The sequence below is a fragment of the Salvia splendens genome, chromosome 7 (genome assembly GCF_004379255.2).
Source record: "Salvia splendens isolate huo1 chromosome 7, SspV2, whole genome shotgun sequence".
NCBI lineage: Eukaryota > Viridiplantae > Streptophyta > Magnoliopsida > Lamiales > Lamiaceae > Salvia > Salvia splendens.
Window position 1 is genome coordinate 37,149,121 of NC_056038.1, and position 26,540 is coordinate 37,175,660.

The 26,540-nt window shown below is 37.6% G+C and overlaps 5 protein-coding genes across 13 annotated transcripts; 3 read left to right on the top strand and 2 right to left on the bottom strand.

The window, feature by feature from the left end:
- On the top strand, positions 1 to 1,324 carry LOC121741402 (probable serine/threonine-protein kinase WNK11). The gene is made up of 2 exons (XM_042134137.1): positions 1 to 161; positions 258 to 1,324. Exon 2 carries the CDS (start codon positions 264 to 266, stop codon positions 1,173 to 1,175), a length of 912 nt encoding a protein of 303 aa, XP_041990071.1. The 5' UTR covers positions 1 to 161; positions 258 to 263; the 3' UTR covers positions 1,176 to 1,324.
- Positions 1,259 to 8,238, bottom strand: LOC121741401 (golgin candidate 1-like). 2 transcript variants are annotated; one of them, XM_042134136.1, is made up of 21 exons: positions 7,853 to 8,238; positions 7,380 to 7,457; positions 7,202 to 7,251; positions 6,477 to 7,100; positions 6,302 to 6,364; positions 5,568 to 5,645; positions 5,256 to 5,459; positions 4,737 to 4,793; positions 4,585 to 4,659; positions 4,370 to 4,441; positions 3,834 to 3,896; positions 3,589 to 3,687; positions 3,054 to 3,125; positions 2,860 to 2,928; positions 2,686 to 2,733; positions 2,513 to 2,608; positions 2,346 to 2,422; positions 2,173 to 2,218; positions 1,978 to 2,082; positions 1,815 to 1,859; positions 1,259 to 1,741 (listed from the first exon to the last, which is right to left on the bottom strand). In XM_042134136.1, the coding sequence occupies exons 1-21, from the start codon at positions 7,878 to 7,880 to the stop codon at positions 1,670 to 1,672; spliced, it is 2,121 nt and encodes a 706-aa protein (XP_041990070.1). In that variant the 5' UTR covers positions 7,881 to 8,238; the 3' UTR covers positions 1,259 to 1,669. The 2 variants fall into 2 exon arrangements, with proteins under 2 accessions (XP_041990070.1, XP_041990069.1); XM_042134135.1 differs by having other exon boundaries at positions 3,054 to 3,131.
- Positions 8,239 to 8,817: 579 nt separating this feature from the next.
- LOC121810896 (N-acetyltransferase 9-like protein) lies at positions 8,818 to 11,123 on the top strand. Of its 8 annotated transcripts, none has more exons than XM_042211624.1 (7): positions 8,818 to 9,069; positions 9,162 to 9,648; positions 9,754 to 9,825; positions 9,970 to 10,057; positions 10,385 to 10,517; positions 10,615 to 10,653; positions 10,926 to 11,123. In XM_042211624.1, exons 2-7 carry the CDS (start codon positions 9,474 to 9,476, stop codon positions 11,004 to 11,006), a joined length of 588 nt encoding a protein of 195 aa, XP_042067558.1. In that variant the 5' UTR covers positions 8,818 to 9,069; positions 9,162 to 9,473; the 3' UTR covers positions 11,007 to 11,123. The 8 variants fall into 8 exon arrangements, with proteins under 8 accessions (XP_042067558.1, XP_042067554.1, XP_042067557.1 ...); XM_042211620.1 differs by having other exon boundaries at positions 9,178 to 9,648; XM_042211623.1 differs by having other exon boundaries at positions 9,183 to 9,648.
- A 75-nt stretch (positions 11,124 to 11,198) lies between these two features.
- On the bottom strand, positions 11,199 to 12,123 carry LOC121810895 (cytochrome b561 and DOMON domain-containing protein At5g47530-like). Its single transcript, XM_042211618.1, has one exon. It carries the CDS (start codon positions 11,907 to 11,909, stop codon positions 11,283 to 11,285), a length of 627 nt encoding a protein of 208 aa, XP_042067552.1. The 5' UTR covers positions 11,910 to 12,123; the 3' UTR covers positions 11,199 to 11,282.
- An 870-nt stretch (positions 12,124 to 12,993) lies between these two features.
- LOC121742059 (cytochrome b561 and DOMON domain-containing protein At5g47530-like) lies at positions 12,994 to 15,466 on the top strand. Its single transcript, XM_042135087.1, has 4 exons — positions 12,994 to 13,780; positions 14,015 to 14,563; positions 14,648 to 14,902; positions 14,998 to 15,466. Exons 1-4 carry the CDS (start codon positions 13,172 to 13,174, stop codon positions 15,292 to 15,294), a joined length of 1,710 nt encoding a protein of 569 aa, XP_041991021.1. The 5' UTR covers positions 12,994 to 13,171; the 3' UTR covers positions 15,295 to 15,466.
- The last annotated feature ends 11,074 nt before the right edge of the window (positions 15,467 to 26,540 follow it).

Sequence of the window (26,540 nt, forward strand, 5' to 3'; positions counted from 1 at the left end):
AAAGTAAGAGTCTCCATGACTCTATCTCTATATATAGGCCACACTTTGATACGTCTCTTTTCTGCAGCTTCTCTCGTCTATATTCATGGTTCCGTTCCAACCTTCTTCATCAATTTGTTTTGCGAAATCTGTCTATTCTTCAAGCTGCAATAAGATCTAAGGTAAGATTTAGCCATGTATATGAGGATGATTATGCATTTCTGCCTAATAATTCTGCATCTCGATCAAACCTTGATTAGCCGATTAATTAAACCTAGGAATCGATGGGGCCGACAAAGAGCAGCAGCGTAGAAGATGATTGCGAGGAGGAATTAGAGGAGGCGTTCGTGGAGGTTGATCCATCGGGGCGATTCGGGAGATACAGTGAGCTTTTAGGCTGTGGAGCAGTGAAAAAGGTGTACCGCGCATTCGATCAGCGTGAGGGAAGAGACGTTGCCTGGAATCAAGTTCGCCTACGAAGCTTCAGCAGCGATCCATCTGTAATCACCCGATTGCGCTCCGAGATCGAGCTTCTCAAAAACTTGAAGCATCAAAACATCATATTCCTCTACCATTTCTGGAAAGATGTGGAGCACAACACTCTCAATTTCATCACCGAGGCCTGCGCTTCTGGCAATCTCAGGGACTACAGGAAGAAGCATCGCCATGTTTCCATCAAGGCGCTTAAGAAATGGGGGGTTCAGATTCTCCGAGGTTTGGATTATCTGCACACTCATGACCCCTGCATCATTCACAGAGACTTGAATTGCAGCAACATTTTCATCAATGGCAATGTGGGGAAGGTCAAGATCGGGGATTTGGGGCTGGCCGCGGTGGTTGGAGAGAGCCACGCTGCGCATTCGATGATAGGCACGCCAGAGTACATGGCGCCCGAGCTGTATGAGGAGGACTACACAGAGCTCGTTGATATATACTCATTTGGGATGTGCTTGTTGGAGATGGCCACGTGTGAGATACCCTACAGCGAGTGCGATAGCCTCGGGAAGATATATAGGAAGGTCACGGCCGGGGTGATGCCTCGGGCCATGGGCGACCTGCACGACCATGAGCTCAAGGCCTTCGTTGAGAGGTGTGTGGGGAGGCCGAGGGATAGGCCCTCAGCTGCCCAGCTGCTCAAGGATCCATTTCTTGCTGATGTTGTGGATGATGATATTGAGGATGATGTTCGTGTTTGAACTTTGAAGGGTGGGTGGGGTGTGTTCTTAAATAAAATGATCTCTGTAATCTTGAATTCAGATAGATATGACTTGAAACAAAATGGTCAAATCTGGCTAAATCCATATATTTCTGCACAAAAGCAAGAAACCCCAACTAATTGTTTTTACCTTGCACTAATACATTTGACACTCTACATATACATGTCGTGCTTCAACATAAATTGGAAACACCCAGCAAATGCAATGGGTTAAATTTCCAGTTCACATTTACGGATGGATATATTGTCAAGAATTCAAAGAATAATACTCCTATATCATATAACTCTCGGATAGCACACAAATTCATCTTTCACTACCGGAACAAAAAAGAAAAAGATGTGGATCATATACATCTTCCATGTTGAGCAATTCCTGTTAGTGACAAAACCTAGTTTAGTGTAAGAATCAGCAGAACAATTGCCATTAGATATTCTTGGCAACTCAAAGCAAACAACGTCCAGCAAGGCAGCAGCTCAACGTGATGTCCGGTTAAATAATCTCATAGATTCTTCAACTTCATTAGGTGTATTGTTATCAGCTTGTACCTGCACGACACACGGTAGTTATGATCACATAAGATATCACTGCTTATAGTTTGGATTAAGCAGATTTACATACCTGAAGGCGATGCAAGAGGTACATCAAGAAGAGATGCACAAAAACCTGCCAGCATCATCACATAGTTATCATTAGAAAAGGCTTGAGTAAGAAAATGAAACATAGAGCTAATTTTGCTAGAGAACAAGATCAATAAATTAAAGATTCGGTTAAATTTTCACACCAGATAGAACAGTAGGATAATGCGAGCTTTCGGATACCGCCACAAGAATCTTGTTGCCCTAGCAGCCCCAGTGTCTAATATATTTGCTGCCCTCTGCAACTGCAACTGGAATTGCACGGAAGATTCAGATTTCAGAGTATCACGTGGTAATCTGGGTGAGCAAGGCAACACTTTTGGAAGCAAAATAATACATACCTGTAAGCTTGCTCCAGCCATTTGGCGATGATGCAAGGGCAGAGGTCTGAATTCAGAATACGAGATTAGACTAAGGGAGGGAATAAGAATTTAACATCTAGGTTCTAAGTAAATATTTATGGTATTGTGCCTCAAGCAATCCAGTTATGTTGCATTAATGAGGACACACGTACTCGAGTGTTTTCATGTCAGCATCCTCTTCCCAAGAGGATGATGCACGGCGAGAAACTCTGTTCCTTTCAGCTTCTAACTGTTTAAAGAGTTGATACATTTCAAAATTAAATAAGGTATCTGGGAAGAGTGTGGGGGGAAACAAATGCAGCATAAACCGAGTTGAGACCTGTGCTTCCTGAAGACGCTTGACTTCCTTTTCCAACTGAAACTCAACTGCTGCTTTTTCACTGGACATAGTTTCAAGTTGTGTTTGCTTGTAATACTGGAAATTAATGCAATAGTCTGATATCAAGCAAATTGTCAAGGTCCAGAGGTAGCCAATAACATGACAAAAATTACCAATAAATCAGTTAGCTCGCGGTAACGTTTTTCCAGTTCCATGTGTTCCTGCTCAAAAACATGCACAACTTCATTTCAAAACCGAATGACAAGCTTAAGATATGAGATCAATATAAATAAACAATACAATGCAAAATTATGTAAAGAAGAGTTGCACAAATAGATTAGGGTTACCTGACGTGAGTAGTGCTCAGCATCCCTCTTGATGGCAGCCATTTCAACCCTCATCTTCTGCACTTCAGCCTGTACAATTGATACAATAAACAATTACTACTACCAATATGTCCGATCTTAACCTTCTGTAGCTCTACATTAAATACTAGAATAAATTATCAATAGCAAAAGAATACAAATAATAATCAACTTGCCTCCATTGAAGAAAGTTTGCTCTCAGCCTCTCTCTGACTTTGACGTGCACGCTCCACCTCCTCTTGCCACGCCTGCACCTTCATGTTAAGAAGATCAAATCAGCTATACACTTGAGGGACAAAGGAACAGGAAAAGAAGAAAGAACTGTGTTTTCCTGATTGATCATTGAAGAACTATAACTTATCAGGTTTTAGTTTGTAGTAGAGACAAGCTTAGGCATACTACTACAGAGACATCTCTGCTAACTTGACTACCAGGAAAAGATTGATGGAAAGATCCGTAATATGCTCTTATCAGATACAATCATTTCTTGTTTTCAGACATATCCTCAATACATAGGCGATCTTAACTATACTCAGTTGTTTGGACAGTCAGTATTTCATACATAGATGCCTATGGTCCTTGGCACCCTCTTTACAATACTAAAACAACGGTCCCATTTGATTACAATGATCCCATTTTTAATAACATGTCATTGCAGCTAATTTCTGGCTAAGTGATATGATAAGAAGATCCAACTATAGCTTTTTGAACCTGTATTGCTTGATTTGCATCTTCAGGAGCTTTTTTTTGCCCACGGCGAACACGAGCTTCCATGTCTTGCAGCTCTTGATTCAGGGAAGCACATTCAACCTAGTACCACATGTAAAAGTTATAGAAATATTTACTCAGTAATTTGATTCACTTCCCTCTTTCGCTTCAAGACCGGGCAGAAAAAGGGCAAGAACAAGAATAGAAGTAAAATGTCCATACATATGAAGAAAAAGTAAAGCCATTACCTCAAGAAGAGCTACCTTCTGCTCAAGGTCTGCTGCTTTTGAAGCCCTATCATCAGCTGCTCTCTGATGAATAAATAGGTACACATGCAAAAGATTTTTCTTGTTAGTTGTTACCAATGTAAATATTACAAATATTCAGAGCCTATTTTCCAGCACATTTGTACAATGGGGATGCTGTTGATTATTGGCTAGATTTAATATACTACTCCACCGTCCCATTACATGTGAGACATTTCTTTTGGCACATGTTTTTAGGAGTTTAAAAAAAGTAGAGAGAAAAAATAAGAGAGATGAGAAAGTAAGAGAGAGATAGAGTGTTGCCTTTTGCCCTAAAAGGAAATGTCTCACTTATAGTGGGACGGCATAAAAAGGAACATGCCTCACTTGTAATGGGATGCAGGGAGTACATTAGTCTACCAAGTTACATCACAACCCCCTCCTGTTAACTAAAAAATGAAATAGATAAAAAGACAAGAAAGATGGGGCAATAGATTTATATAGATGATATTTACAAGGAATATCATGTGTTGCAGTACCTGAGTTTTGACTAATGCTGTAGATGCCTCAATTGCTCTCTGTTCTAATTCTCCTTCCCTTACTCTAGCTGCCTATCAGTTAAGAGGTTCAGTATGAAATCAACTCTAGAATGTTTGATATATTATTAAGGAACTACAGCAGCAGCAGCAGCAGCAGCAACAACAACAACAACAACAAATGGACACGCATGTACAAGAGAAATTTAGAAATAAACCATCTTTGTGGCATTATGTGCAAAACGTTCCTCCTCAGCTCTCCTCTCAGCAGCAGACAGTTCCTCTCTTATGGCCTGAAATCAGACAGCTTACACTGAACTAAGATCCACCAACCATGCTCCAGAAAATTGGAAGGAGGAGAGAAACTTACTTGCATCATCCTTGTTTCTGTTAATTCTCTATTTCTCATTATAGATTCCAGACTTTCCTGGCACATAATGAAGGAAATAACATAAGAAAGAGACTACATGCTAGGCAATACATGAAAATAATACATCATCCACATGATAAAGCAGCATTGCGCATGCGTCCACTAAATACAGGAAGTAACAGGAAGAAGAATCATGAGAACAGATATATTGATATCTGGATGGGATTTTCTCAACTTAGGTATTTGATTTATGTTTCCCATGAGTCCTTAAATATTGGCAGTATCCAATATCCATTGACAAGAAGAGTCCCACAATTATGAGGGATATAGCATGCAGATTTATGTGAAATTTGGAGGCTCTATACTACAATGGTGCACAACTGCAACAAGTTTCTACCTTCCCTCCCTTATCCTATATGGTATTATTTTCACCTTTTGGGTTCAGGTACGTTGCTTCTTCTCTCGGCACAAAAAATGATAATGTACAATCATAGTAAGCATTTTAAGATATTAATTAACCTGAAGTGATGTCAAGTTTCCTTCAGCCAAAGCAGATTTCTTCTTCAGCGCATCAACAGAACTGACAAGTGCCTCAATTTCAGCATTCTTGGCAGATAATGCCTCTACCATATTTGCCTCCACTCTGCTCACCTCTCCTTTAGATGCAGATAGATCTTTCTGAAGCTGCTTTATATGAGCCTCATATGATTTTGTCAGTTCCCTCTGTTTTATTTATGCACAACCACATAGAATGTTACATTCTTTTCAAGGCTATATTAGAAAATGAAAGGTTAACTTTTTAGTTATTTCAAGTAGGATTTCATTGTTCACCTCTGCTGTGAGAAGCTCTTCCAACTGAGCATTCTCAGATTTGTACTCTTGCAGGCGTGATGAAAGTCCAGCACAAACCTAACCATGACAACGTTAAGAAAAATTCAATATGTTTGATGTGATGACAAGTCTTTTCTGACTGCTAAACAACACCATTATGTAGTATAGAAAAGCTTCACTAGCATTTAATTAATGCGCTCAAGATGCTCCCTTATATGCAGACAGGTCACCTTCTGTACTGTACAGGTTGCTGTTTTATAGTACTACCTCCGTCCGTAGTTAGTTGAAACATTTCTTAGGCACGGGGTTTAAGAAATTGATTTTAAGGGTTAAAGTTGAGAGAGAATAACGTATGAGAGAGAGAGAGAATAAAGTTTTTCCCAAAAAAAAAGGAAATGACTCAACTACCTTGGAACGGCCTGAAAAGAAATACGACTAAACTACCTTGGGATGGAGGGAGTAACTAATAGTTTTACCAATGTCATATCCATGAATTCATCATGGATTGCTAGACTTTTAAAGTCATAGAACCAAGCAGAGGAAAAGAATTAGCTTAAATAACAAAATATAGGATTGACATGTTAAAAATGTTAATATTCCAATTTTGGAAGGAAGATACTAGAAACTACACAATACAAGCAAGAACATCAAAATATAGGATTGACATGTTAAAAATGTTAATGCTTAAAACAAAGATATCTCTACTTATCCATGTCAAAGATTTATTTGCTTACCCGAGCTAGCCTAGCTTCCTTTGACTGCCCTGTTGAAATTGCACTTTTAAGTAGTCCTTGAGCCTGTTGAACTAAACTATTAGTCTATACAAAAGCTTCCCTTACAATTTACATGATCGCAAACAAGAAATGGGACCAAAACAAGTTCCTTGTCATTTATAATTTCACCACATACCTCTTCTATTTGTTCTTGTACTTTAACTGGTGATTCAACAGTTTCTTGCTCTTGATGCTGCTTGTGCTTGAAATCAGGTTCATTTATCAAATCCACATCCTTGGATAGGGTATCAGCCTTAATTGGTGCATCTTCATGTAGAGTTTGAGATCCAGAAAGTTCAATATTCTTTGAAGAACCCACTTCTTCAGATTTCAATTTTCGATTGAAATCAGAGGAAGGATTGCCATTCACTACATGAGCATCTATAGGGTCATTCGGTGGATTTCCAACAGGGTTAACTACCAATTCTTCCATCATGGGCTCACCATTCAAATTTAAAGCTCTAGATTCTACATCAGTAGATTTTTTTGTATCATCATGATCACCAGTACCTGATGTGGCCCCATTACTAGATATTGTTCCAAGCACAGAAGTCTCAGTTATTGAACCGTCATTATGAGCTTCGGAATGCTCATCAATGTCAACTCTACTAGTGGGAACACCTGGATTACTCTCACTATTTTCAATCAAAGGAGATGGGATATTTTCATCAGGTTCTGCTGGTGATTGTGATGTTTCAGGTATAGTTTGCTCTCTTTCATTATCAGCAGCAGAAGGAGCTTCATTAGATACAAGTTTCTTCTGCAGTTTTAAGAAAATTTTGTTACAAAACTCCAAGATCCTTATACTGTCCACATGTATAATAGTTGCACAACTAATGACACACACACAAAAAGTTATACCTTTGCTCTTGCTCTAGCCTTCTTTGCTTGAGATCCTCGCCCATTAGAACCTTTTGAGAAAAAAGGAGGTAAGTCACAAAAAGGAGCAGGACTATCGAAGTGATTTTTCACAATGATCCATCAATTAAGTCACTAATTACAATTTACAGGGTATGAAAATCAACATATACAGTCATACCTTTGGCAGCAACAGGAAGTTCATCTGGCTTCTCTCCAACTGCTAGCTTCGCCTTTCGGTCCACTACTTCAAATAAATCTGGCAAAAAACAAGTACGAGTTACAACAATGTGCAGAAAATTTAGATTCCTGTCTAGCAGAACTACGCTCTTCCTACAATATTAATCTCAAAAGCTCAAAATAGGAGACAGCACATCAATTCCAACAGAAGCTAAAATCTGACCATGGCATACATATATGCCCAATGCGCAACTTTTCTTCCAAAACATTATAGATTGAGAGCAGCTAAGATAGATCAATTCAATATATTTGGCGCTTCAAGTTTATAAAAGTTCAACAGAATATTGGGGTTTAGCTCAGATTTACGAGAAATGCACAACGTAGATCAAACCACGATTCCAGCAATGACGCAAATCAACGATACGAATAAATGTGCATCAAACTTGGATATCGATTAGGATAACAAAATCGTACCTTCAGCCGCTTTCAGCCAGGAAGCCATCGAACGACCGATTACTCAACAAAGACGCCCTACACTATCCGAAACATCAAATCGAGCTAATTCAAAGAGAACGGGATAGCTCTTACGGTGGATTTCGCAATCAAATTTTAGGAGATCAATAAAATAATACAGGCGTAGGATATTTAATGGGATCTCAGTTGTCTTTCTATGCGGCGCAACGGCGTGAGTGATTCTGAATTCGCGGGAATCGAAACGTCGAATTGTGATGGATTAGCCGACTAGATGAAAACGATAAGTGCAGCAGATTTATGATTTCTCATCTGCATTGTGTTTCGCCCTTTCTTGAGAAAAATAGAGAGCATCTGTTACAATATGATTTTAGTTTATTCCCAGACGCAACTGAAGGTGTGTATTATACAACGTATAAAGTTCGGTTTCAGATACAGCATAGGTAAATAAACCAATTTTACGAGTTGGTCTCCACTAATTTGATTAATTATGGAGTAGTATAATTTTAGTAGATGTAGTTTATTTTTGAATTAAACTTACATGTATGAATATAGAATTGGTGTCCTTGCATTATACTCTCGCTTTTCTATAATAGTGTAGTCATTTTATCTAGTACGTTCCATAATAGTTTGAGTCATTTCATTTTCACTAAAAGTCAACACATTTCTTCTTATTTATTTAGTTATTTTATTCTCTCTAAATTTATTCTCTTTTAATTTATTCTCTTTTAATCTTTTTGTTCTTTTCATTTTTTACTTTATTTTTTATTTATTTAATTCACTTAACACAATATTTCTTAAATTAATTGTAAAAAAAACCCTTAATTATCTAACAAATTGTTAGGTTGGTTGTCATCTCCTAAGTTTTTAGTAAATTGTCTTAATAATAAGTTAATGAACATGGAATGCTAATAATACTCCTCCTTATTCCGGGTTGGTTTTCCTTTATTATGAGTAAAACGGTTGCGACAACAATAGGGGTTGGGCCGCCAAACTAGGAGAGGAGAGAGAATGGATACTCAAGAAATCTAGTGAAAATACCCAAAAGCCCAAGTTACTAATGAATTACTCTTCCAATACCGGAGTCACCAAAACCACAAACTTTATCGGCAATTTGATCTGAGCTCCCCGGTCCTGCCGAACTGATTAAACACAGATCTATACCCAGATTTAGCGATCAAGTAATTCTTTAACCACAGCAGCTCCAAAACTGCTTCCTGGTGAGTGACATTTTTTATTTTATTTTTTGAGTTGAAAAACACATTTAGTACTAGTTCTCTTTCTAAAATTTATCTTGTGATTGAACTTATAGCACAATTTATTGGCAGAACAGATAAAAAAAAATTCCATCTCCTTTTCTGGGTTAAGGTGCGCTGCTGAGTTGGTGTCGCACATGAACTGTTTGATCTTTTGTCTCACTTAAAATATAGCTCTTTCTTGATTGCGGGAAAAAAACATTCTCCAGAAAAAATGGAGTTTCTTGGCAACTTTAAATTGTTTGGATGAAGCCTTAGCCTCGTAGGTATATCAATAGAGTGTATATAAGTACATCCTTCTGTGGAGTTGCAATGGAATTTGATTGATTAGTGCTGAAATCCAATGCTTATTCTTTGGTGCCGGAAGAATGGGGGTGAGTATAGTAGGAGAAAAAGTTATTCTGGTGCCATACATGAAGGATCATGTGCCCAGGTACCATGTTTGGATGCAAGACCCTGCCATCCTCCAAGCCACCGCGTCTGAGCCGCTTACACTCGATCAAGAATACGAGATGCAGCTTTCGTGGGTTCAAGACCCCCTTAGTATGAATTTTAGCTTCTCTATCTAGTTATAAGCTAGTTAGCTTTAGTCATGAATGTCAAGTTGCCTGTATGTATTCTAATAGTTTCTTCCTTTATGCTTGGCAGAACAGACTTTTATAGTGCTGGACAAAGAATTAGTGGTTGGAGAGTTCATCCATGGGGAACCTCGTACTGATGGTCATTTTACTCACTTTATAATTACTCACTTAGTAAAACCATTTTAGTTCTTCAGAGAGGTGTGAGATGTGGAGTAATACATTAAGGGGTTCACATTAGTGTATAGAATGGCATCCTAACTTTACGTTGTGGGTTTTTTTCCAGCTATGGTCGGTGATGTGAATATATTTATGAACGACATTGATGATTCTCTGATAGCAGAGGTAGAAATTATGATCGCGGAACTAAAAAGGTACCTATCTGTAATAATTTTATCATTTTCATCTAGCCTCATTGTCATGTATATATATATATATATATATATATATATATATATATATATATATATATATATAATATTTGAAGTTTTTATGCACCCATTTTTGAAGCTCTAGATCGATACAACTTAGTGGAGTGTAACATAACTACTATTGCTGAATATAAATGTGTTAATGAAACTTTTCAAGTTTTGGCTAGTGTCAGGAGTGAACATAGAGTTAATTAACATGCCGTAGTTCAAGTGGTCTGGCCTATGCATGATTTAGCTCAAAATTTATATCATTGGATTCTTCTTTCACAGTCGCGGCAAAGGACTAGCAAAAGAGTCAATCTTGCTGATGATAGCCTTTGCAGTCAAGAATTTTGGCATCCACAACTTTCGTGCAAAAATAGGTTTATCAAATGAAGCTTCACTGAGACTATTCAAAAAGCTGGTGAGTGACTTCACTCTTCCGCTTTCTCATTTACGCACACACTCATATGTATTCCACACAACGACGTGTGACTAACCACTTCACACTTTTCCTACAGGGCTTCATGGAAACTTCTTGCAGTGAGATCTTCAAAGAGGTAAGCATGCCATCCTCTTGTAGTAATAAGCAATTCCGTTATGTATTTATTGACTCAAAAAGCACCGCTTTTGTTGGATTAAAGTATTAAGTATTGTTATTTATCCTTAAACTAATCATAGTCATGCACAGAAAGGCTCATTCCTGAGCTAGCTCCTAACTTTCTGTGCTTCGTCTCTGTTCTAGAGTTTCGTCTCTGAGTAGGCTTGAACATTTTGGAATGACCTCTGTTCTGTTGTGCTGATGCCTAAATATATATTCTGTGCTTCACAGGTTACGCTGGAATTTCCAATAACGGAATTGAAGAGGGAGGAACTGCATCAGTTATTAGCCAATGCTGCAACTTACTTTTGATCCTTCAATATATATCATTCTTGTGGCAAGATACAATGTCTTTTATATCTGTTTAACATGGTTTATATTCTTAGACTAACTCTTATGGGTTTAATAAATTATTATTACTAAATGCAATTCCCCTCATTTTCACGTGTTTCTCTTTCTCTTTTATCAACTGTAACCATAGGTGATATCATATACCCGAAATCCTTGTACTCAAATGAAAATGAATAATATATTCAATAGTTTATAACAAAGGATTCTGTGGCAAATGATTGATAAAGAGTAAGATGATCATGTTCTCTCTCTTTCTCTATTCCTTGTTTCATTTTTCAGGCAGTAAAACTGTGATAGGAAGTTGATAGTCCCCATAGACTGAAGATGGGGCGGTGACGTGGAATGAATCTGAGGAATATTGCTGGAAACGGAGGCTCCAGCCTGCCAAACATGATTGACAACGCTTCCATTTAGCAGGGGGCCAACTGCGGCATATATTATCATCTCATTGCCTACATATTCTGTGGATATGTTTGACACAGGTAGACTGATCTGTGCAGGGAGCATAGAGGGGTTGTAGCTGGCTATGGCGGTCGTGTAAACCCTCATGGTGCCATTGGAAGTCCGGAAAGCTACCAAGGCTTGTGAGCCAACCATGCCGGAGCTGGTGGGGTTGATGGCCCACGCGATCCATCCCTTGGGGACTTGCTTAGCCCTATAGGCTATGGAGACTCGAGCGAGAGATGGGGTGTAGTTCCAGTGCAGGTGGGCTTCTAGAGAGGGGAGGTGAGTGCAGGAGGTGAACACTCTGTTGGATGAGAATATGTGGTTGTGGCATGAGAGAGAAGATGATGAGGAGAGAGAATTAGTAGCAGCAAAATTGTTGAGCATGAGATTGAGGAGGAGGAGAAAAAGTGAGGCCATGGGTGTTTATTGCATGTTTGCATGGGATGGGGCATGGGGTTTTGTTGTGTGTGGATTTATATGCAAGAATTTTATGTGATTAGGAAGAGAGCAGGTTTTTAGTGTGGAATGTGGTGATCATTAGTAGGTTTGCAGTTGTTGCTCCACAAGTCATGAATCCTGATTTTTTTTCTTTTTCGTTTCTTTGATATAACTTGGGCCAGGCTTTGGTTATTTATTCTTATCACTTCCAACTTATAAAAGGCCCAACAATATACAGTGTGGGATGCCTACTAATAAAAGTAATTTGGGCTGGGCTTTAATGATTAGGAAGCCCACTGATAAGGAAGCGAACTTGGGCTGGGTTTTGGGTATTCACTCAATTTTAAATTGATCCTTTGAGAGAAAATTCCCGAAACATGGGTACAGGCCAGTGAACCCATCACCCCCAAGAAAAATTAATCCCCAAGATGGGATTTCCCAGGGGTCGAACTCGTGACCTCCAGGATGGATGCGGTATCCAGCGCCCTTTACCGCTACGCCAAGGGGCTTGGATATTTTATAGCGTAATTTGAGAGTTGAAAAGTGAATCAAAAAGTTACAAATGGAATATGAGGATGAGGTATTTATATAAACAAGATTTTTGAATAAAAAAAAAAAACTAAAACGCGTTGCATCGTCCGCGTCGCCCACAGTAGGCAGACGATGCCCTATCGTCCGCGCTTCGTCCGTGGACTAAGCTTAGGGCGCGGACGACGCATCGTCCGTCGTCCGCGCACCCACATCGAGCGCGTTATCGTCCCCCATTGTAGATGCTCTAAAACTAAATTAACTTTATAATTTGAATTTATATACTGAAAAATAAGCATTTGTGGTAATGAGAATCCCAACTGGGATGTGAGGCGGTGAGGTGAATTCACATTATGACAAGGACAAGCCCATAAATTGCCAAGTCATAATAATGTTATGAAGAAATAGACACAGTAAAAGTTTCAAAGCAATGGAGAAGTAGTTGGAGAGGTGGACCAATAGGAAAGCTTTCAAGTAAAAAAGAAAAGGAGAATAGTCTCCGAATTCATGCAAAGCAGGAGTTTCCTCTCTCCTTCCCTCCTCTCTCAGAGAAAAAAATTCACAACTTGGGTGCTCTGGTTGAAGAAGTCAAGAGTATCCCAAGTCTTTACCTACACACGCCTACTTTTCTCCCATTCAGATTCTCCAGTTTCTATAAAATTCAGAATTCTCCTCAATATAATTATAATCACATAGAAAAAGAGAGAGTTAATATGAAAATGGGCAGTGTCCTCTTGTTCTCCGTCTTGTTGTTCATTCTGGTGGCGGCATCCAATGCTCAAAATTGCTCCAGCATAGCATTCTCCAACGGCAGACGCTACGGCAACTGCAACTCTCTCTCCGTCTTAGATTCCTCCATCCACTGGAACTACCACGAGAACAACCGCACCGCCGACATCGCGTACCGCCACACGCAAATCAACTCCTCGAACTGGGTAGCATGGGCCCTGAATCCGACGGGCCAGGGCATGGTTGGAGCTCAGGCCTTGGTCGCCTTAGTCGAAGCAGGAGGCGTGGTCCGTGCCTACACCGCCCCCATATCCGGCTACACCACCGTACTGCAAGAGGGAAACCTGAGCTTCCGAGTTCCCTCTCTAAACGCTCAATTCATCAACGACAGTCAGATCATCATATATGCAACTATCGAGCTTCCGCAGGGAACTGCCACCAGCTTTTCTCACCTCTGGCAGCACGGCGACGTCTCCAACGGCATCCCTCTCCAGCATCCCACTATCGGAGACCACGTCAGGTCGCGAGGGACTATTGATTTTGCTCCGGAGGCAGCCGCTGCACCACCGAATACAACCACAACCACAACAAATGTAAGTAGTACTAGTAGTTAGCCTTTAATACACTATTTTGAACCATCAAAATCGTATTCATAAATACTTAACTCAATTGTTAATACGGTGTCATTTAAAAACTTGTCTATAATGACAGTACGTAGATCACTAAAAATACTAGGAGGTGCATATTATTCTTATTAATTTTCTTGAAAAAATAAAATCAAAATTAATACTCCTAGATAATTTATAAATTGATTACTACTACTACAGAACTGCCCGCCGTATAGTTTCTCAAACGGGAGGACATTCTCTGAGTGCAACGCCCTTCCCGTCCTCAACTCCTTCCTTCACTGGAACTACCGCGACGGCAACAACTCCGTAGACATAGCCTACCGTCACAGCGGAGTCAGCCGTTCCAACTGGGTGGCGTGGGCCCTCAATCCCACCGGGACCAGCATGATCGGAGCGCAGGCATTGGTGGCTTTCTTCGGCTCCAACGGTGAGCTCCGCGCCTACACCTCTCCGATCACCAGCTACTCCACCACACTGCAAGAGGGAGAATTGAGCTTCCGCGTGCCTGCGCCTTCCATATCCGCCGAATTCGTCACCGGCGATCAGATCATCATATACGCTACTCTCAATCTTCCTGCTGGGGCTACCACCTTCACTCAACTGTGGCAGCACGGCCCCGTCTCCAACGGCATCCCTCTCCAGCATTCCACCACCGGAGACAACGTCAGGTCCTTCGGGAACATTAACTTCGCCACCGGAGCCACCACGCCCGCGGCCGCAGGAGGATCCAGACAGCGTAAAAGAAATGTGAGTACAAGTATTTATCAGTATCATTTTACTGGAGTACTAAAATGCAACCAATTAACAGCAGTAAATGTTTGTTTTATGTAGGTTCATGGGGTGTTAAATGTGGTGAGTTGGGGAATGTTGATGCCAATGGGAGCCATGGCGGCCAGGTATTTGAAGGTGTTCAAATCAGCCAATCCCGCGTGGTTTTACATCCACGTCACCTGTCAGGCTTCCGCCTACATTGTTGGTGTTGCCGGCTGGGGCACCGGCATCAAACTCGGCAGCGACTCTGTCGGAGTCCAGCATAACGTTCATAGAAACATTGGGATCACCCTCTTTGCTCTCGGAACACTTCAGGTTCAATGTTGATCGCTACCTACTTACCTACTCTACTCACTACTCACCTCGTATTAATACTGTGTATATATATATATATATATGTTATACTCCAGGTTTTTGCCTTGCTTTTGAGGCCCAAGCCCGACCACAAATATCGATTCTACTGGAATATTTACCACCAAGCCATAGGATATGCTGTGATCAGCCTTAGCATTGCCAACATTTTCGAAGGGTTAGACATTTTGGACCCAGAGAAAAAATGGAAAAATGCATATATCGGAGTGTTGATATTTTTGGGGGTGTGTGTTGCTGTATTGGAAGCATTTACATGGTACCTTGTGATCAAGAGGAAAAGGGTCGATAAGCAATCTCACCACGTAACTAACGGAGTCAATGGATACCAAGCTTGATTTGGAATTTATTTTTGTAGAAAATTATATACTCCTAGTACTACTATTTTGTTATTCATTTGCCATGTACAATCAGATAGAGGGACATTTGTACTTTTCCTTTTGCTCTTTGTACATGATATAGACTACTACTACTATTCCACGATATTTATTCACTTATGATTTTGATTCACACCTAACCCTATTACTTTTATTTATTTAATTTGATATATTAATGTGCAAGCTTTTCTAGTCAACCAACACACCGACCGCGTCTAATTACTCGGCATTAATTCCCATTTATTCACACGATTCTATAGCCACGGTCAACGTTTCTCTATTCCCTAATTACTGGATTATGATATCATGCCGACATAATCAGAAATCATCAAATCGCACTTCTTCAACTTATATTTTCGACATTAATATGGAAATTTGATTAGATAAAATTACGTACTTACTCCATCTGTCTCACATAGATTGTCTCACTTTGACCGGACACGGGTTTTAAGAAATGTAATGAAAAGTTTAGTGGAATATAAGTCCTATTTTTATATACTGCATTAGTTTTATAATAAAATGTGAGTAGAAATGAGTTAGTGGAATATGAGATTCACTACTAAAAATAGTAAAAAGTGAAATAAGATAATTTGTGAGACGGACGAAAATGGAAAAATGAGACAATTTTTATGGGACGGAGGGAGTACAACGTAGTACTATAAGTGCTACATAAAAGTGTATATGCATGCGGATTGAGTCAAAGAAAAGACGGACGAGATTAACCATATCGCACCTCTAAATTAATTATTTTATTAGTATTTATTGTAAAATAAATTTTATTATAATATAATATTTATTGAAAAAGTAAATTTTTAAAAATTATATATATATACCTTTCTTTTTAAATTTATCAACTCTTATAATTATTTTATCTAATAAAAACGATATTAATTTTTAAAAATAATTATATACTTTAATTTGATGCAATAAACTCTTGATATTATTTATGCAAACAAAGCAAAGCATATAAAGTAAAAATTCAAAGAGAATATAAAAATACTACCCAAAAATAGAAATTGTTCAAAATGAGACAAAAAAGAAGAATAACACGCAAAATGAAAATTAAAGCCGACTTTGGTAATGAACTTAAGCCGAAACGTTGGTGGCTTGAGCCCTAAATCGCGTTTTCATTTAGAAAAACCTATTTAACCCTAAACATTTAAAATCTTTTATATTTTAATTTAATAAAATTAAATCTTAAATATCCAAATAATCGCTTATCATTATTAAATACTTAAAATTTATCTAAACTAAAATTTAATCCAAGTCCATTAAATTTAATGATGCACTTTAATTACCTCTATGATTTAATATTTAAATCATTTAGGATTTTTCTTAAATAAAATAAATCAGTCTATCACAATCTTAACTTTATAATTTCTGGACTCAATTAACTATAATTATCTATACCTTTAATTACTTAAGATAATATCTAGTAGGATATAAATCCATAAATATCTACTTAAATTAAGATATAATCCACTATGAAGTGGATAATTAAATTTCATTATCTTTCATTAATTCCATGATTTAAGAATAATTAAGGGAACCCTAGGTAAAACTTTACCTCTGAATCATATACACCATATCTTTAATTAAACTAAATGTTATCTAGATGGATTTAATCCACCCACATCAAATAGCCAAAGATAAATCAAATATTAAAACATTTAACTATATAGGAAATAAATTCCAATGTTTTCCCTTTAAATTAAAATTATTAAAATCATGAAAATTCCTAGATTTAGGCATTCTTTTAATTTTTGAATTAACTATGTCTTTAATTAAGATATTATCTAGGATTATTAAATCCATAAACATCAATAAAATTAAAGACAAAATTCAAATTAAACCTAAATCAAATTATGAAAGAATTACATGAAATATTCTTTAAAGATCTATGCCTACATTCCATTTAAATATAAAAACTTAGATTAAGTCTGATGGAGGCCTTCTGCGGGCCTTCTGCTCTCCAGTAGTTGCATCATCGAGCTTTGAGGCAGAGCTTTTGGCTCTGATTCAGGGTTTGGAGATGACTATGGAGCTCTCTACACACATTTGGATAGAGCTGGACTCAACGGTTCTGGTTACCTTATTGTCATCTGGACATCTTGGATATGTGGATCTTAGACATCACATGGCTTTGATCCGGAGTATGACATCTCACTGGCAGGTTCGATTCTCACATATCTACAGATAAGGGAACCGGACTACCGACTTTCTGGCAGGTAGGGGGTCCAGACCCCTGCCCTCACATACTACGACCCAATCTCTGCGCCTCGGTACCTGAATGCACTAGTTAGGATGGACCAGCTGAGATATCCTAACTTCTGTTTCCGACGTAGAGATGTGGGTTGAACTTGTTCTCATGATGGTTAGCTTTGTTTCATACTCGTCTCTTCCTTTTGTTTGTTTATTTAGTCCTTTTTTCCCTCTTGTTAGTATGGAGGATCCCGGCTTGTGGGACCTCTGCTTTACATTTTCATGTTCTTGTTTTGGATCTTAGTCACTATTGGGCTAAGATCATTACATTTTGATTTTAGTGGAAGTTAAAAAAATAAAATAAAAACTTAGATTAAGCCAAATATTAATTGAATTATCATTATTAGTAATTAATTTGATATTATCTAGATGGAAAGAATCCATCAAATCAATCAATTTGATTGGGGACTCTAGCATCCACACATTTAATTAAATAAAGTGCAATTTTAAAATAAAATGCTCGACGTTTGAAAAAGAAAATTCATGCATTCATAGTACAACACACTCTTCGGTTGAAAAATTGGAGATACAATTACTATGCATTGGAAAATTTTTAAAATTACTGTGCTGCCGTTGAACTTTTTTTTTGCGCTGCCGTTGGACTTGGCGTCGGCCTTTGTGCCGTATTTCTGACGGTTAATCTCCACCGATTCGTTTCTGGCAACCACCACCAACTTCCATTTCCACGCAGAATTCATCTTTTAAAAAAAATATTGTAAGAAGAAATACATTATACTCCTTGTCGTGTTTGTTTTTTCATTAGTGTGCTCTTATAAAAAGAAATACCATTGGAGATGCTCTTATATATACTAGTAGTCAGTCCTCTATTATCTCTTACAGAAAAATAAATGAGGTTCAAAATTTAAGTACAAGTTTGTAGGTTTAGAATATTTTTTAATCAGATAAAAAATAACACATCTATTTAATCATAGATTTGGACCTCAATTTTTAGTACTACTACTATTTTATGCACCTAGGATTTTGATGTAAGATCATTATGATATCGGCTTTTTGTTAATCAAATTTAGCATTTTTTAATTAGTTGTTTATATAAATTTTGTTGGATGGTTAATAGCAATTTAATATGATTTCTACATTAAAAGTGGAAATGTAGTTATATATTTAATAAAGATGTAAATATAAACATTTGAACGACTAAATGTAATTTATAAATATTTATAGGATAGAAAATACAAATCATAGCAATTAGTAGGTCAAAAGTATAAATCAAATAAAAGATAGGTGGGAGGTTGTAATAATATATATTTGTGGGTTTTTTTTTGTAAATCTGCGTGCATTTTGATGACAAAGAGTTTTTTCTTGACACTTTTTTAGTGTAATAAAGAAGGGTTTATCTTCACACTTTGCTTGTTATTACACTTTTTTTCCTCACACATGCAATAAGTGCTATTACATATAAAGTGTTAAATAATAGTTTTCTAGTTGCATTTATCCGTGAATGTGAATTTTTTAGTAGTGTAATTGAATCTTACAAAAAAAGATAGCAATTTATAATCAACCCTTCGTCAAAACTTTAATTTAGACTGGCCTGGAGATATTAAGAATAAAGAGTTATAAAAGATTAACCAAAAGTTAATACGAAGAATGCCATTTTTTTATAGCTGTATTACAATACATACATTCTCCAAGATCAAATTGCTATTTGAATTTATTCTTATTATCTCTAATAAATTTATTCATATATGTATCTTAACTATATATAGTAGCTCGATCAAAGATTGAATAGTAATACCATGCGAGCTCAAGGACAAAGCAAAGAAGAAATTGTTACGAAATGAAACTAACAATAGACACCATTAATGTTGCAAGCAAATGGATTAATATTTACATATATCTCTCATCACTCACAAAATGTTCTAATCTAATGATTTTATTATAACCACATAGATTGGGCCGTGGGAAACCTATATCGACATAAACAAATAATTAACTGGGAAAATGCAGACGCACACTATATAATATATATGGTGTTGCATTAATTTACCTGGGTAGAGGTTTAGGGGCGCTGCTCTTGGCGAAGAGAGGTGGATTTTGCTTGCCAGTGGAAACATACTTGACATTCTGGCACTTGGTGGTGGCTCCCCCTAGTGTAGGATCTCCAGTGAACTTGAGATCAATATTTCCAATCTGCACATCCTGACATGGCTTAGTTGTGCTGCAAGCAAAGATCAGCACATCTTGACTAAAGCTTGTGCCCTTGATATTGTCAATCTTCACTTTACTAATCTGGATCAGCGATGCTTTCTGCAAATACAAACAAATCCATCCATCATAAATATGTATATATATAGTTGTGATTGATGTGTTATATTGCTAACTTCAACTAAATGATAAGCATTAGATATTTAAATCAAGAATCAAGATTATTCAACTCCAAGTCTAAATATATTATACAAAAAATGTCAATTACAGTATTTATGTCAATTAACAACAAATTAGTTGTAATTAACTTTTAAAAAATATCTCAAAACTTAAAATGCATATAACTATCTTGAGTTAAATTATTTTTTCACACAACATATATCAAATTAATGATAATTTTATAAGGATTCTAACGAAATCCCACATGCATATGTTTCGATGTCAAAATTTGATATTACTTTCGTAAATTTTCATATATTTCAACATGTTAAACATAATATGTCAACTTAATATATATAAAAAATGTCATTATGAAACTGTGTTGACATATTCAAAACATGGTATTGATATGTTTTATGAAACTGTGTTGACATATTCAAAACATGGTATTGATATGTTTATTCACTGTGTTGATATTTTGATCTAAAACCCTAAATTTAGAGTTGTTATTATCTATAATATTATAAAATTAAAAACGAATTTACACTTGGCATTTATAGATCATTAGACTTTTAAAATCTTATAGTATTAAATTAGCTATAGTTAGCAATTGATCACACCCCTAGTTGTGATATATGTAAAACTCAATCTTATTGCAGAACACAGAACCAAAAATACAGAGGTAATTTTTAGGTATCATAGAGGTTAATGTTAGTTTATTTTAAATAATTTTAGAAGGATGATCTAAAATGATCTAAAAATGACATCAAATTCGATTTTTTAAATGACCTAAAAACTAACTGATAATGACATCCGTGTAAGATGTATAATTTTTTTTACCATCAGACTGGCGAATCTCAGGGTTAGGATTTGGCTTGCGTGTTGTATTAAGATCAATTCTTGTTTTGATCAAATAATACTCTCTTCGTCCCCCACTATGTGTTCCAGTTTTCCTTTTGGGTCTGGCCCTTATTAATTGCATCACTTCACTTTTACTATTTTTTGGTAATGGACCCATATTCCACTAATATCAACAAAAGAAAGACATAACTTTATTAACACAAAGACATAAGTATATCAATACAAGACAATTGATAAAGTTATGTCTTTATGTTGATAATTTTGAATATACAAAATTGAAAAGTTATGTGTTTTTATTGGAAATTAGTGATTATGATAAATTATACTCCCTCCGTTCCATAGTCATTTTGTCATTTTGGTACGTTCCATAGTAATAGAGTCATTTCCCTTTTTAGTAAAAGTCAACATATTTTTCCACATCTACTTTACTTTCTTTTACTTTTTTCTCTCTTCATCTCTCTACCTTTTTCATTTTCCACTTTATTCTCCCTTTACTTAACTCACCTAACACAATTTTTCTTAATTTTCGTGCTGAAAAGAAACGCCTCCATTACTATGGAATTGAGGGAGTAATTGACATAAGTAGAGTTTAGATAGTTAGGTACGTACGTCGAGGGAACACAAATTATATGGGCAGTATTGTTGGTCGAAGATTATGGGATTGCTGACGTTGGCCATGTCAAGTTGGTGAATTTGAGATCGGTAATTGTTAAGGTGGCGGGGGCAGATGGCCATGTCTTGATCCTGATACCATTGTCGCTGTTGATGAAGGTGCAATTATCTACGGTTATTCTAGCGATATCCTTCTCCTGGATGTTTTTCTCGAGACTGCCGATACTGATGCCGTGGCCAGGGCCGCACCTAACGTTCTTGATGAGGAGGTCAGTGAGCTCGTCCCCCATGGAGATGCAGTCGTCGCCAGTCTTGATAATAGAGTCGATGATAGTATAGCTGACGCCTCAGGCGATGGGGAGGCCATCGGTGTTGGGACTTTCAGTAGGGGCAGAGACCCTGAAGCGCTGGAAAGTGATGTTTCTGCTGGAGATGAGGTTGACGTGGAAGTTCTTGCTGTCTTTGGTGGTGATGTCTTTAATGATGGAGTTGTTGATGAAGTTGAAGCTGAGGTTGGTGGGGAGCTTCATGCAGTTCTTGTTCTTGTGACAGTCGTTCTTGGTCCAGGCAAGCTTGGCATTGTCGTCGAAGGTGCCGCCGCCAGAGAGGGTAAAGCTGCTGATGTAGTTGACGGTCACCCATTCTCTCTGCTTGTCGGGGAGTTGGTAAGGGTCGGCTAGGGCTTTCACAGTGCCCTCCACCTAAAGTTCTAGGGGGCCTTGTTGGGTCCAGGAAGATAAGCCTGCTTCAGCGTCCATTCACCCTTAGGTATCACCACCTTTGCCGGCGTCGACTCGTTGCATGCCAACTTCCACACTTTTAGCAGAGCCTATATTATACACATGTTGTTTAATGGTACAGACGGCATATTGGGAGAGAAGAGCAATGGAAGACAATGAATTGTATTGTGTCTGATGATATATTCACTATGTAGTGTTCCCTTTAAATAGGGTGTAGAAATACAATGTACATGGTAAACAAATCATCTATTCTAGGAGCAATATTACACGTGCTTGATTTGGGTGATTGACTCCTAATTTAGGGTGATTTGATTCTCCGAGATCTTTCATTTCTTCAACACTCCCCCTCAAATTGAGTGGTGGGGTCTCCAATACTCAATTTGGATAGCACATCTTCAAAGTTCCTCACGTTGACTGCCTTAGTTAGAATGTCGGCAAGTTGATCCTCTGATCGAATAAAATGTAGCTCAACAATGCCTTTCTCAATGTTTTCTTTGATGAAATGTCTGTCTACCTCCACATGCTTAGTTCGACCATGTTGGACTGGATTTTGTGAGATACTTATGGCGGCCTTGTTATCACAATACAACTGGGACTTGTTAGGGGAGAAATTAATCTCTTTCATCAATCTCCTTAGCCATAATATCTCAATCAACCCACTTTTGATTCCTCGAAATTCTGCTTCAGCACTCGAGAGAGCCACCATCTTCTGCTTCTTACTCTTCCACGTTACTAAATTACCTCCAACAAAGGTAAAGTAGCCTGCTGTGGACTTCCTATCATTTGGGTTCCCTGCCCAATCAGCATCTGTATATCCATGAATCTCAAGATGTCCGTTCTTGGAGAATAGCACTCCATGTCCCGGGGTTCCCTTCAAATATCGACAAATCCTAAGTGCTGCCTCCATGTGGTCAGTCTGTGGCTGGTGCATGAACTGACTTACGATCCCCACTGCATAAGCTATATCCGGCCTAGTGTGCGAAAGGTATATGAGTTTTCCAACTAGTCGCTGGTACCGACTACGATCAGTCAACTCAGCTTCTTCTCTGATTCGTAAGCCATGGTTAACTGCCATCGGAGTGTCCGCTGGTTTACATTCCAGTACACCGGTTTCTGCGAGGATGTTCAAGATATACTTCCTTTGTCGCAGAAAGGTTCCTTTAGTTGACCTCAGAACCTCAATCCCCAGAAAATACTTGAGATCACCCAAGTCCTTCATCTCAAATTCTTGGAATAAATTCTTCTTCAAATCCTCAATCTCTTCTAGGTCGTCACCTGTAATAATCATGTCATCAACATAAATGATTAAGCATGTGATCTTGTCACCCTTCTTCTTCAGAAATAGAGTATGGTCAGAATTGCTTTGTGTATATCCATTACTACTCATTGCTCCGTCAAATTTTCCAAACCACACCCTTGGGGATTGTTTCAATCCGTACAAGGTCTTCCTTAATCGACAACCTTCACCTGCCTTGAATTCCCCTGCAAAACCCGGAGGTGCCTCCATATACACTTCATCTTCCTTCTTCAACTCACCATGAAGGAAAGCATTTGTCACATCGAACTGATGCAACGGCCAGTCCCTATTAGCAGCAACAGATAGTAACACTCGAACGGTGTCCATCTTGGCTACTGGCGAGAAGGTCTCTGAATAGTCTACTCCATAAGTCTGAGTGTAGCCTTTCGCGACAAGCCGTGCCTTGTATCTTTCTATCGAGCCATCAGGTCTTCTTTTGATAGTGAAGACCCACCGACAGTCTACTGGTCACTTCCCTACCGGCAGAGCACACTTCTCCCATGTATGGTTTCGGATCAACGCATCTATCTCCTTCTTCATTGCTTCCTTCCAATGTTTGTGTCTCATAGCTTCTTCCCATGTCTATGGTATTTCTTCTTCCTAATACGGTGCATTTTCGAAGGCCTGTGCCATTTCTGATAAATGGCCTTTTGCTAGGTTCACAATAGAGTAGCATTTTTTCCTGTCAATTTTCTCTGGTGTGTACCTTTTTGGTGGAACTCCTCTGTTTGATCTTGGTGGGAGTATGTATCTCCCAGTATTAGGGTCAACTCCTTCGATCTCGACCTCATCAATTTCTCCTCCCCCAGCTTCCATTGAAGTTTCTATTTCCTCTATACTCACAATGTTAGCCAAACAATCATCTGTATCTACAAGAGTACTTACATTGGATATCCTTAGCGGAGAAACAGTCGAGGCGATGTCACCTTCCACGGTAGACTCTATTACATCAGAGACTTGCTCAGCGGAAAAGCTTACTATTTTCTCTGTTGGGTTTGCCTAGAGTTGTCAACTGGGTCTGGCTGGCCCAGCCCGGCCCAGGCCCGGTGAGGCCCGAGGGTGTTGAGGCCCAGCTCGGCCCAGTACCAGGGTCTGAAATGAGTTGTGCCGGGCCGGGCTTATTTTCATATATCTCAACCCAACCCAGCCCAGCCCAGACCCACTTGGTCAGTGGGCCGAGCTGGGCCGGGCCGGGCTGAACTGGGCCTGACTTTGACAATTTAATAATAATCAAGATAAACAAAAAATTTCTTAAATGTAAAGACTTCAATTGTAAAATTACAAAAAATATTACATGTTCGAAGAGTTAATCCGGGTAATTTTGCCAATCAAAAGTAAAGTTTGGATCATTAGTACTTGAATAGTAATAATCCGTTATTGGAAAATAAAATCTCTCGATATCCGGCTCTTGATCTTCTTGTGCATTAATTACCAAATCCGGTTCACCATCTTCATCTGCTTGATCTTCTTCTTTCATTTCTGACATTCTATATCTTTCGAGCCTCTTCAACTTGTTCAATCGAAATTCTCCATCCATCCAATTCTTCAAAAGCATGAAAAATTTGATAGATTTTGGTGTCAATCGAGTTCTTCTATCTGTCACTGTTCTTGCACCTGCACTAAAAGCACTTTCGGATGCTACACTAGACATTTGACATGTTAGTAGATCACATGCAATCATAGATAAAATAGGATAATTTTTTTGTTCCATTTTCCACCAATGTAGAATATCAAAATCCTCACAATTTTCCACTAAATCTAAGCTTAAATAATGTTTAAGCTCATTTGTTGATCTAGTACCAGAATCACTTTTCCTCTTTTTTATTTTATCTAGAAGTGCATAACTAGATGAACAACCACAGCTGTTTTTGTTGGAAGAAGATGGAATAACAATTGTCAATGTATTTTTAAAACAAGAGGTATATGAACCAACTAACAAATTCAAATAATCCTCCAATTGATCATTTGTTATAGGATTTTCAATACCAAGACACGAGTAATATTCTTCAAGATAAACTTCACAACCATCCTTTTTGCATCTTGGATAAAAAATATAAGAAAAAATAGCACAAAAAGGAACATTTTGATAATCCTTTTTCCATTTAATCTCCATCTTTCCAATAATGTCTTTCACATTTTCCATATTTCTATGCTCATCAAAAATTTTAACAATGTTAACTATTTCACGCAACATAATATTGGAAGTAGGATAACAACTACCGGACATAACATTAGTCATATCACTAAACGTTTGTAAAAGTGGTATTAATATGTCAACAATCTCCCAATTCTTCTCACTAATAGCACTAATGCTAGAATTTTTTTCTTCTTTCATATAGCGTATTATTATTGAAGAATAAGGTTTAGCTTCCATTAACATTCTATAAGTTGAAGACCACCTCGTTTTTAAATCAATATAAGGAATTTTAAATTTCATTTTCGCACTTTTAACCATTATCTTATACTTTTGTAACCTAACCGAAGATGATGTAATGAATAACAAACAATCTCGTATAAGATCAATGAGAGATCTAATACTTTTCATTCCATCACATCACAAACACAACGAATGTGAAAAAATTTTGCATCAAAATTTGGCTTCAAAAATTCAATAAAATACTCCATAGCTTTGCCATTATTTGAGGCATTGTCTAATGTAATAGACATAATTTTATCACTTATTTCCCAATAATTCAAACAAGACATAACAGCTTGATATATAGATATACCATCATGTCGATGCTCAAGCAATGAAAAATCAATTATTCTTTTTTCCAACATGAAATTTTCATTTATCCAATTGGCTGTGACACATAAATAATGCAAACCTTTTCTACCAAGCCATAAGTCGGTAGTTAAAGAAATTTTAGAATTTAATTTAGAAAACAATGTTTTCAAAGCAATAATTTCAAATTCATATGTTTTGTAACCATCTTTGTAACAAGTGTTTCGTGAAATACTTTTAAAACGATGTTGAGTTTTTTTCATAAAATTTGCAAAATATTGAGTTTCCACAAAATTAAAAGGAAGTTCAGCTCCTATAACAAGTTTAGCAAGTTCAATTCTCACTTCATCTTGTTTATATGCACAATTTATAACAGCACCACTAGATG

Bases quoted from the DNA above. Each gene is read 5' to 3' on its own strand.
- LOC121741401 (XM_042134135.1), bottom strand. From the start codon at position 7,880: ATGGCTTCCTGGCTGAAAGCGGCTGAAG. The intron at 5,646-6,301 runs GTAAGCAAATAA...TGTCATGGTTAG, and splicing joins AGGAAGCTAGGCTAGCTCGG to GTTTGTGCTGGACTTTCATC. The intron at 2,929-3,053 runs GCAAGTTGATTA...TCAATTGTACAG, and splicing joins GCAAACTTTCTTCAATGGAG to GCTGAAGTGCAGAAGATGAG.
- LOC121810895 (XM_042211618.1), bottom strand. From the start codon at position 11,909: ATGGCCTCACTTTTTCTCCTCCTCCTCAATCTCATGCTCAACAATTTT.
- LOC121810896 (XM_042211619.1), top strand. From the start codon at position 9,474: ATGGGGGTGAGTATAGTAGGAGAAAAAGTTATTCTGGTGCCATACATG. The intron at 9,649-9,753 runs GTATGAATTTTA...TATGCTTGGCAG, and splicing joins GTGGGTTCAAGACCCCCTTA to AACAGACTTTTATAGTGCTG. The intron at 10,518-10,614 runs GTGAGTGACTTC...CTTTTCCTACAG, and splicing joins TGAGACTATTCAAAAAGCTG to GGCTTCATGGAAACTTCTTG.
- LOC121741402 (XM_042134137.1), top strand. From the start codon at position 264: ATGGGGCCGACAAAGAGCAGCAGCGTAGAAGATGATTGCGAGGAGGAA.
- LOC121742059 (XM_042135087.1), top strand. From the start codon at position 13,172: ATGAAAATGGGCAGTGTCCTCTTGTTCTCCGTCTTGTTGTTCATTCTG. The intron at 14,564-14,647 runs GTGAGTACAAGT...TGTTTTATGTAG, and splicing joins CCAGACAGCGTAAAAGAAAT to GTTCATGGGGTGTTAAATGT. The intron at 14,903-14,997 runs GTTCAATGTTGA...GTTATACTCCAG, and splicing joins TTGCTCTCGGAACACTTCAG to GTTTTTGCCTTGCTTTTGAG.